Raw genomic sequence first — 12,005 nt, 5'->3', positions numbered from 1 at the left:
ATAGTTAAAAGAATAATTTATTTTAATTAAGATTAAAATAAAATAATCAAATATTGCATTATAAGCAAAGGAAAACCACGAAAATCTTTTTCATATTTCCTGACGGTAATAGGTATCATTTTTTTTTTTTTTATCATTCTTAATATATAGCCTCATCTTAGCAAATGTTGTGAATGCTCTTCTAATTTTGTACACAACCCAGATAACAAAGTAACTAGTAATTTAAATACAGGAGTAAAATCATATTTTGAAAGACTTTTAGAGTGAAAATAATTAGAATTTAATAACAAACTAATTGAACTTTAACAGACAATAATGACACTCTATCTCAGCAATTATTAACATTTTCCGATTTATTGTGCTTTATATGAAATTAATGTTTTGGGCAGGCTTAGATTGCTTACAAGAATGTTCTTTATTTTATTTATTTTTTGTAAGCACTTAAATTGGATCTTTTATTTCAAACATTTGAGTTTCAGAATGATATATAGAATAATTTTAAAGAATATATTAGTTTTTTTTTTTTTAAATTTTAAAATCTACAAATTATAAATCTCTAAAAAATTCGAAAAAAAATGTGTTTAACATCCGTAAGATTTACGAATTTTAGATTTTTAAGGCACAGAGACTAATATAGAATGTTATTTATCATTATTAATTATTACAATTAATAAAAATCAAATAAAAAAGAGAACAAATTACATACAGCTGCTATAAAGAAACAACTTTGTTTCGACTAACTGCTCCCTAGAGGGCATGGATATATAGAGAGAAAGGGAAAAGAGCAGATTCAAGAAGACAAAATATATAGGTGAGGAAAGTTATTAATGGTGCTGCCATCTATGAAGTATAGTTATTTTTATTTTATTCAAATATGCAATAGCAAATAGAAAGATTATGAAAGCAATAGAAATTATTTAAAGAGCATTAAAAGCAGCCATTTAATTTTCTAAATACTTTTTATTTACTTTAATTACTATGATTAATTAGGAGGGTTAAAAATAAATTAGAAATAAATGACATTTTGAAGGGTTTTCTACGAAATTTTTTTGCCCAGAAAAATAAACTGCACTTTAAAACGGGTAAATAGCTTAGTTAAAAAGATGTTAAACATTTAAAAAAAAATTGCTGATTCATCTAAATATGCGTGAAAAAAAGGGGTGAAGGGGAAAACACCAATGATGTTTAGCAATGAAGTTTTGGATCGTTAAATTTGTGCTTACATTTATAAAAAGTAAAGATATTTTGTGGGAGATAAAAGATTTTTTGCCTTAAAATAGATTCTGCTTTCATTTACATAAAACTCAACTTAAGTATAGAATTTTTTAACTTCTCCTACTTTTTAATCAGCTTTTTATTTGATCCCACACACCCCTCACGCCCTGATTTGGTCAGATTTTTCCATCTGGAGGAAAATTATTAAAATCAAGGTATAATTCCCAATTTTTGCATATTTTTATGAGCTCTAGGAATGCAGTTATGGAATATCATTTTAAAAATTAAAAAATTAGTTCACAAACGCTTTTAATTAATCACTAAGCTGCGTCTTTTCTTCATATAGATATTTTGCGCTATTTACATAATTTTCTTAGAAGACGGAGGTTGAAGATGGATGGAACTTAACAATCATGAATAAATGTTAGAAACTAACAATATCTTTAAAAATAGCATATTATTAGGCTAACGGCCTTAACCGTGAGAAACAATTTTTTATTATCCCGTTACCAAAATAAATAAATAAAACTGTTGAATAGAAGAATACATTTGTGTCGAAAACAAATATAGGAATAAACGAGTTTGTATTATGACTAAACAAAAAAGAATGTACATATTGTTGTAGTCAACTATTTAATTTCTTACATTTCTCATTTTTGTTGAATTTTATATACTGCTTATTTTATTTTATCACCATCGTGAAACAGCCCGGCTATATCGGCAAATAAAGTTCAACTACGTAACCTTGATAACTTTAAACCCATCCCAGAAGACGAGCGAATTCCTGAGCCATGCATATGGACAAATTCACCCTTGTGAAAGACTTTTTGATGGAACTAATCCACATTTGTGTTACAAAGGAGACTTCAGAAATTAATTTCGTGAATATGCACTACAATCCATCATTTTAAGACATAAATATTTTCTTCATATGTCATTATTTAAAATGATGTCATATATTTTGCATTCTTTGTTGCATCTATATCTGAAAAAGACAGTAAAAAAATTTTTTTTTGCCTGAAAACGCGTGTTAAGTTTTTACGCTTCATAGGACAATTTAGGAATTAATGTAGCAAATTTATTTAGCAAAACCTATATTTTTAAGGCACAAAAAGTTTCTGCGAGTGTCATTCTCAAAAATGGTGCGATTCGGTGTTAACCTAAAATAAAGTATTCATTCTCATAATTTTTGGAGTTCTTTAACACCATATTCGGACAAGTATTGCACCATAGTTTTTACAGTTTATGTTTTCAAGTGTGAATACTGATGATCTTAAGAGATTTTGGAGCACTAATCGGAAAAGATTCTGAAAATACAATGCATGCTTGGAAATTATATTTCTTTTCCAATTCCTAAAAAAGTGCTAATTTATACAAGTTTCAAAAAGAAAGAGTAAGAATGTAAAAACATAAACTAAAACAACATTTTAATGCCAATAAACTATTTTTAGTAAGCTAAATTAAACACTGGTGTCGAATTTGGATTCGCAGGATTTAGTACTTGATAAGAACTTGGCCAATTTGCTTTATTGGAATTACATTTGCAGGCTTGTGTTCTCAATTTAGGCTTATAAACCTTTGCCAAGTCGAAGGACAAATAGAACAATTATTCAGAGAAGGACAACACGAAGAATGATTGATTGATTTGTTCATTTACGTCGCACTAGAGCTGCACAATGGGCTATTAGCGACGGTCTGGGAAACATCCCTGAGGATGATCCGAAGACATGCCATCACAATTTTATCCTCCGCAGAGGGGATGGCACCCCCGCTTCGGTAGCCCGACGACCTGCACGCGAAGTCGAGCACTTTACGGTGGAACAGTTTAACGAGGACCCATACCACACACCCTCGGTCCCTACGCAGAGTGATCCAAGTGGTCAGCCACCCGCACACTGATCGCAGCCAGTGATGCTTGACTTCGGTGATCTGCTGGGAACCGTGTCTTAACGATCAGTCCACTGCGGGACGACAGACATGAGGAATGCATCCAGGGTTTCGGCAGGATTTGAACCCGCCACCTCCACACTTCGCCCAACGCTTGGCGGGCGATACCCTTCCGCTAATGAGGCCCTGCCAATTTTCCAAACTCTCTGTAGCGTTGAAGTACTGCGTTTGAACTTCGCCGTTACCCTGGCTGCCTCTTTGTGATGTCCGTCTTTAATTTATGCTACTAGTTCTTCGACTTAACATGGGTTTACAAACCATCTGTGTCATAAGCACTTCCCACAATAGACTGATAGTAAGACACGATTTCCAATAGAACTCTGAGGTTAAGCATCACTGACTGTGGTAAATGAGCTGGTGGATTACCACTTTGATCAGCTTGCTTAAGTCACCGACAGTGCATGGTATCGTTCCTCGTTTAATTCTTCTACCGTAAAGTGCTAGACTTCACGCGTATATCGTCGGACTACCAAAGCATGGGAGTCATAGCTTTTTCAGAAGATCAAAATTTTGATGGTATGTCTTCGGATCATCCTCCGGGTTGTTTCCCAGATCGTCGCCAATAGCCCATTGTGTAGTTCTGGTGTGGAGCAAATTAAGTTCTACTACTACTATTTGAAAAAAATAGTACAAACTGATCGTAACGTCACCATGAAGCATCTCTTCAAGCATTTGTTAGCTTTTCGTAAGCATTCTTTAGCGACTTTGGGACTCGAACTAGACTTGTCTTGATTGTTGCTGTAGTTGTAGTTTATTTACGCCGCACTAGAGCTACACAATAGGTTATTGGCGACGGTTTGGGAAACTTCCCTGAGGATGATCGGCAAACATACCATCACAATTTTGATCCTCTGCAGAAGGGATGGCACCCCCGCTTCTGTAGCCCGATAACCTTCGCGCGAAGTCAAGCACTTTACGGTAGAACAGTTTAACGAGGACCAATACCACACATCCTCTGTCCCTTAGCAGACTGATCCAAATGGTCACCCACCCGCACATTGACCATAGCCTGTGATGCTTGCCTTCGGTGATCTACTGGGAACCGCGTCTTAACGATCAGTCCACTGCGGGACCGGGACATGTTGCCTTGGATAACTTAATTTTATATGTTTCATAAATCCTCAAGCTTTGTGAACTCAAATAAAAACACTCTTGTAAAGTTGTGAGTAAACTATAGTAGGTGCTATCAGAAGTGAGATGAGGCAAAAGTTTTCCTTTTCCAAGGATTTCAGCAGGAATCGTACCCCGCTATCTCCTAGCATTCCAGTCCCGCAGTTGACTGATCGTTAAGACATGGTTCCCAGCAGATCACCGAAGTCAAGCATCACTGGCTATGGTCAGTGTGCGGGTGGGTGACCACTTGGATCAGTCTGCGTAGGGACCGAGGGTGTGCGGAAGATTGGTCCTCGTTAAACTGTTCTGCCGTAAAAAGCTCGACTTCGCATGCAGGTCGTCGGGCTACCGAAGCGGGGGCGCCATCCCCTCTGCAGAGGATCAAAATTGTGATGGCATGTCTTCGGATCATTCTCAGGGATGTTTCCCAGACCGTCGCCAATAGCCCATTGTGCAGCTCTAGAGCGACGTAGTGCTACAACAACAACCTAGCATTCGAACTTTTGTGGGAAGCACAGTGGTTATTGAAGTCTCACTTGGCAGTTAGCATGCTTTACTTGGGCAAATATAAGTAGCTGGAAGCAACCAACGAGCTTAATTAAATATCGGTATTTACTAAACATTTTGAAAGTAATAAGAGTTTAAACAGATGTTTTCTACAATGACTAGGTAAGTGTAAATTTTTAATAGTTTTTAACTTTTTTTGAATTATTTTAAACTCTTTAATATCCATTTTTTATGCAAAATGAATGGAAAAATTTAAAATTTTTTTTACAGAAATTCTAACTTCAAAATTCCCATGTTGTTGATGTAAAATTTAGCTTCTGGATTTATTTAATTTTTGTTTAAATATACTATTTTTAATAATCCAATTTTAATTATGCAATTTTGAAATGTTTTTATGCAAAACGGCGTAATTGGTGTGTACGTTTCCTCAATTTGAATTCTGGTTAACATGATATTGGGCCTTTTAGATAAAATAAATTAGTTCGTTTATATTAGAAAGAACACCAATTAAATCTTTTAAAATTCCGAACTTCATAAAAATGCCAAAATCCTGAAAGAGTATAATTTCCTATTATTTTAATTTTCATTATTTATTACTAATAATACTGCTATTAACACCAACTACAATATCAACAGTGCCGGGCTAAATATGTAAATATATGCTTCTTAAAATTTTATTTTGAAAAAAGAAAATAACCACTGTAAAGTAGCCTGGGATCGAGTCATGGCAGATCTTCTCATTGTACTCTACTTATTTTTTTAACAAACTTAATATTTTTCATAGTTAATTGAAACAAATATTTTTTTTAAATTTCCGCGACGCTTTCTTTTGGAACTATGATCACCCAAGACAGAAACTAACGTGCTTCCTTCTCCTATGACTTTCCACACGCTGATGGGAAAAGCATGCAAAGTGCTGCATGGGTAGAGAGTTCTGTTCTACACACCTGCAGCCCATTTTAATCTCCAATGTATAACAAATTTGTAAATGTTTTATTTTGTAAATAGCCCTATTAATTCTTCTGTATTTATCTGCATTTATGAAATAAACTAATTTAACTGAAAGCGATTATCGCGTCAGAACAGCATCAGTATTTCTCATTAAAATTCAAAATGAAATAATCAAATTCAAGACGGAACATTATTTATCTGTAATAACCATTCTGTCAGTAAAACCACAATTCTGATTATTTTATAATTCTGATAAAGCATAATTCAGATTATTTTATAATTCTGATAAAGCATAATTCAGATTATTTTATAATTCTGATAAAGCATAATTCAGATTATTTTATAATTCTGATAAAGCATAATTCAGATTATTTTATAATTCTAATAAACCATAATTCCGATTATTTTATAATTCTGACTATTATTCAAATTATACATACGCCAAAAACTATTCGACTAGAAGCTGCTTCAGATAAATCATCGCCTAAAATACAATCTTACAAACTAAATATTTCAAAATAACTTTTTTTAGTTAGCATATTCAAAGCTACTAATGAACTTTTTTTTAAGTAAAAAAAATGGGGTTCCGCTAAAAGAAGCTCGATTGTTTAGGGTTCCATAACCGAATAAAATTGGCAACCATAATGTTTGTTTAAATCAGTTTTTATAAATTTTAATATAGTAATGTTTTCTTCAACCATTTTAATGCATTTCTCTCTCTCTCTCTCTCTCTTTTTACAAACTTACTGTATCACCTCACTTATTGCTCATATAAAATTAGAGATACCAAATCTAATTAATCTTTTTAGCAAATTTTCTATTGCTGCTCATTATTACCATTTCTTATTTTAGTACTTTCACTTCTTTGTTTTGTAGTAAACTCACTACCATAATGTTTGTTGAATTCAGTAATTTAACTGAAGTTACTGAATTCAACGAACATTCAGTAATTAAAGTTCCCAAGTCAGTAATTTAACTGAATCGGGAACCATTATGTTTGTTGAATTCAGTTTCTCTAAATTTTAATATGGTACTATTTTCTTCCAACATTTTAATGCGTTTTTTTTTTTTTTTTTTTTTTTTTTTTTTTTTTTTTTTTTACAAACTTACTGTATTGCCTCACTTCTTGCTCATATGAAATTAGAGATACCAAATCTAATTAATCTTTTTTGCAAATTTTCTGTTGCAACTCATTATTACCACTTCTTATTTTAGTACTTTCACTTCTTTGCTTTGTAGTAAACTCACTAATTCTTTCTTCTTAAAGAACTATGGGACTATTGATCATATTTGTTGACAGTAGAGCTAATTATAAATCATTACTAGTTTTTTTTTCAGAGAAATAAAGACCACAAAACACTTTTATGACCATAATGATTTAATATAGATCTTTCTAGGAAATTTATGGTGTTCGAAGCACTATTATTCTGATCGCTAAGTGCTTTGCGAAGGCCAAATCAATCTCCATTGATATTTCATTATAGTCCCTTGCCCTAACAATGAACCTCAAAATTACATTCAAGGTTATAGAGTCAAAAACATTGTTTACAAAAAATTCAAATGTACCCGTAAATCTCTTCTTCTGGCAAGGTTAAAAAAAGGTAAATTTAAAATAAAGAATTCTTTATGATGACTCAAATAAATATATTCGATCTTGATATTAACCTTATTGAAGAGAACTAAATGAAGATTCAATTAGGTTGTAATTTTTTCATTAGCTATACGGAAATACATCATTTATTTTTTCAATACCAACCTCTTGAATTTTCTTTGTAACTGTTGTTTTTGCCATGACCAATACTTGAGTGAAGGTCAATCAAACATTTATAGAAGTCACTCTAAATTATTTCGTGAGACAACTGAAATTGATGGGTGTGAGTATGGTCAGTGTAAGCAAGTTGATATTTAGTTCCGTGGATTGGTCCGTTGAAGGCCAGCCACTTAGTTTTCTGCTGTTAATGAATATGCTATGCCTCATACGGCCTTTGCAGATGGGACACCGGTGTGATTTTTCTATATTTTTTTTCTGAATCTCTAATCACAAGCAAAAATATATTTTGATATTTTTAAATGTGAAAAACAGTCTAATAGTTGCTAAAAATATTTTTTAGATTCTCGAAATTATATTTGTACTAAAATATAAAATCCATAAAAAGTAGTTATTCTTTTTTCTTTTGTGTTCAAAAATTTATCAAAAATCGATTTCGTAAGTTGGAGAAATTTCATTAAAAAATAGCTGTTTCTCTTAGAACTAAATAACTGCAAATAAGTTCAAATTTGAAAAATTATTGTTTGGAAGTAAGTCGTGGTTAGAAGCTTTTACCTTTAACACAGGTTTACTCATTAAAAGGCTAAAACTAAAGACTATATTAAATTTAAATATTTGAATAAAAATTCCATTTGCTGTAATAAATGAATTATAACTTTGCATTTTAGTAATTCATATTTTATATTTTAAATGAATTAAAAATTTGTTTTTTGCAATTATTTTTTAAGATAACAGTTCGTTTTTTGAACTAAAACTCTAACGGGGGATCGTTAGAAATTTTTTAATTTTAAGTAAAAAAAGCGATTATTTCAACTATATTCGTTATTGCGCATTTTGGAAATTTTTTTTTCAGTTATTTATAACTTTGCCACCAAAACAAAATAGATAAAACTTTTGATACAATGTGTTCTGTAAACACTGCCTTTCATATGCATTTTTAGATTCATTATGAATTTTTAGAATTCTAATCAAAACAGAAACTAAATATACACAGAGTCTCAAAATAATATCTATGCGGGGAAAAAAATCAAGAAACGATATAGAAATCTGACCTTAAAGTAGAGGAGGATGAATGTTATAAACATTAAAATAGATTTGATTGGAAATTTAACCTTAAAAGTGTATTTAATAATAGTCCTTCAATTCAGCTATTTCTTCTCACATTCAAACCTGTCTTGTTGTTTATTTCATCTGTTTTCTTAAACTGTAATTTGACAGATTTCAATAGTGCTTTTGTTTTTTTTCCCAATTGAACAATAATTTGCTACTTCCAATGAGTACATTTTTTTTGCTTTTACTTTTGATAAGGATTCAGAAAATTCAGATTAATTACTGTCTCTATGGAACTTGTATTTGTAACGAAATATAATAAATTGTTGATTATCCATAATTACCAGTGATTATTCATAATCACCACTAAATTTGGCAAATGTGATATATTATTGAATATTTTTTTCAAATTTATCGCTCTATTTTCAAAACTCCCAACTCCTAATAAGAAATGTTGCGAATTTAGATTAATTTGTATTGCAATGCTATCTTAATTTCAAATAGCACTTAAAAATTACATGTAAAGAATTTGAAAAACGTCAAGAGTGGTATTAAATTTTGCAACAATTTTTCAGTTTAAGGAATACTGGACAAGTGTATACCTGATAATAGTATTAACCTCATATGAGAAAAAAAACAGTGTAGAGAATATCAGGAAAGGCTCTTAACGTTAAAAAACACCAGTGTCAGGAATATTGAGCAAGTGCATACCATGAAATCGCCCAGTACCTTAAAATTAAAAATCAACGTAGGAAGTAACGGGCAAGTAAGGCTATAGTCTGCTCATTCTTATCCAGTTATTTTAAATAATAACCTGTTCTTTTGGTGAATGTGATAAAATGCATCTTAATCGCATTGCTGGGTATTTCCCTTACTGTTATTTTAATGTTAAGAACAGTTGACCGGTATTTTGTTGAGGTTGGGGACCATTTCTGAGTGTCTAGTAGTCATTGCACTGATATTAAAGGGCATTGGCCGATATTTTCTACACTGAAAATTTTTATAATCTATCTAAAGTGGGGCCGGCATAGCCTGGTTGGTAGGGCACTGGTCCCATGTCCAAGAGGTCGTGGGTTCGATCCCCGCTGGCCGAAGATTCCCAATGTAGTAAATGGTGACTGATGCATGTTAAATCTGTCGAGTCATTAAGTCCTCCATGTTCCCATAACAATCATACCTCTGGGGGTACTGATACAGGAGTTTTCTTGTCTTCCAGATTTCCTGACCGTTTTCTTTTCGCACAGTAAATATTAAAGCCTAAAAATTTAGGATCCTAAAAATTAACAGGATTCTAATAATTTATTTTAATTGTTTTGTAAATAAAAACATATAACGATCGATTTTCATTTACTTCTTCTTCTATAGCCCTACAGCCCTTTGTGGGCCTCGACTTGTTCCAGAACTGTATTCCATAGCCCTATGTTTTGACTTCTCCCTCCACCTACGGATTTTCATTATTTCCAGGACATCAAAAACGTCGTCCTTTCACCTTTTCCTTGGGCGGCCTCCGGGCTGCGAATTGACAAAACATACCGTAGATTATAAACTAGGCGATTGCACGTTGAATTGGCGATGGATTACGCGTAAATGTGGTGGGAGAATGAAATTACATTAACCTAAACAGTGAAATTCGATATTTTTTTCTCCTCCTCGACTAGCCATGATGAATAAAAATAACTCATTAATTCATTTTAGAATTAAAAAAGAAAATAACCTTTTTATTCTTAGGATCACGTTACAACTAAACTGTATTTATATTTTATTAAGCGCAATAATTTCTATTTTATAAAACGATCTAGTTTTTTAATACAACAGATATAATTTTTTAATTTTTTTACAAGAATTGTGTTTGTGAAGAAATTAAAATAATTTATTAATGAACCAATCACAAAAAATAACGTAACATTTAATACCATGTTTTATTGGAACGCTATTTTGAAGAATTAATTCTATTTAACTTTTATTGTAAGAAAACATAACCTGTTTTAATTTAGTGATTTTCTCTGTTAAATCAATCTTGATAAAAGAATAATGTAAACTTTTTTATGAACATTTTTTTTAGAAATTAACAAAGACATATTATATATATGAAAAAAAAATTGGAGTATTCAAAAATGTTATCACGCTTTAAAGTAAAAATTTCTTGCAAATGAAAAAATCGATATTTTTAAAATTTTAAAGTAATCGGAAATTCGCTAGTAAAAAAAGAAATATGTGAAATAATTTCAAGAACGGAAAAATGTACAAATGAAGGGATTTTTCTTCAATGACCTATATCGCGTTTGTTTTATTACTAGAAGCATTTATTATAAAAAAATATTTATTAAATAATTTTTTTTTCAATGGGATGAGATCTTAAACTTTGTGAAAAATTGATTCAATTCCTTAATAAATATAAAAGGCCGTAAATACTTCATTTATTATGGAGGTCATAGATACCTTGATACTCTTTCAGTATAAGAATAATGAATGCAATTAATAGAAAATGCACAATTTTAAAAATATATTTTATTTACATATATTGTGTACAGGTTATTCTGCAACCATCATACGTAGCATAAATTTATAGATTCCTAAATACTGTTATATGAATTAGGTAATTAAAAACACAGTTAAAAAAAATAACAGAATTAAAAAAAAACATAATTAAAAAAATTTTCAACCTTTATTAAAAAATTCCTGTTGTCAAGTATTAATAATAATTATAAGTTTTAACAATTTTTTTAAACAAAAATTTTTAATTCTCAAACTTAATACTATCCTTCATATGAAAATATCCGAAAATTTGTAAAAGAAAAACTATATTTTAAAATTGAGCCATTGGCAACAACAGAGGTTAGATGTATATACTGAGTTTAAATAATTATATATTATAGAACTCACATTTAGAACTTAGATCATTTTATTATCAGTTCATAAGAGTGTTTTTTAATAAATAAATGTAGTGATTGTTTGATTTATAATTGTAAGTCCTGAGTGTTTAATGTTAAGTTATGTTTCCTTTGAAATAATTTTTGAACTATGCAAAGCAGGGCGACATTCATTTCAACTTAAAATATATCAACTTAACTTTCAATAAATATAGATAAATAGGAAACAAAAATTAGATAAAAACTTTAAATGAAATACTTTTAGAAAAATACCTTCTAAATAAGGTTTAAATAAAACGCAATCATTTAGCCTGAGTGATTTTGTAAATAATTCTAAACTTTTTAATTTTACAAGTTAGGTGAAAAGTAAATATCTTACAATAGTGGTAGGGAATTAAGGAAATTCTAAATTAAATGAACATTAAAACATTGAGTGCAAAAAATTTTCAATTCACTTAAAAGTTCACTGGAAAGTTCCCAAGATATGGTGAAATGCGCAAAAAGTAAAGTTAACACTATGGGGTCCTAACATTGCATTGCTTTCCTGACCAAACTATTGGGAAAATATTTCCAGATTGCGGCAA

The 12,005-nt window shown here is 30.9% G+C and overlaps 1 protein-coding gene across 3 annotated transcripts in view; it reads left to right on the top strand.

The window, feature by feature from the left end:
• cu (NADP/NADPH phosphatase nocturnin) overlaps positions 1–12,005 on the top strand; it is a 131,442-nt gene that overhangs the window by 35,188 nt on the left and 84,249 nt on the right. The window contains exon 1 of one of the 3 annotated variants that reach the window (XM_016052885.4): positions 4,790–4,944. The exons of the other annotated variants lie outside the window; for them this stretch is intronic. Within the exon in view, the coding sequence (XP_015908371.1) occupies positions 4,925–4,944 (20 nt within the window). The 5' untranslated portion in view covers positions 4,790–4,924. Of the gene's footprint in view, positions 1–4,789; positions 4,945–12,005 lie in introns of those variants that run through there. 3 annotated transcript variants of the gene reach the window in all.

This window comes from Parasteatoda tepidariorum, chromosome 11 (assembly GCF_982258835.1).
Source record: "Parasteatoda tepidariorum strain Cologne lab strain chromosome 11, Ptep-v5.0, whole genome shotgun sequence".
Taxonomy (NCBI): domain Eukaryota; kingdom Metazoa; phylum Arthropoda; class Arachnida; order Araneae; family Theridiidae; genus Parasteatoda; species Parasteatoda tepidariorum.
The sequence above is the reverse complement of the archived record's forward strand: the minus strand, read 5'-3'. Positions and strand labels throughout refer to the sequence as shown.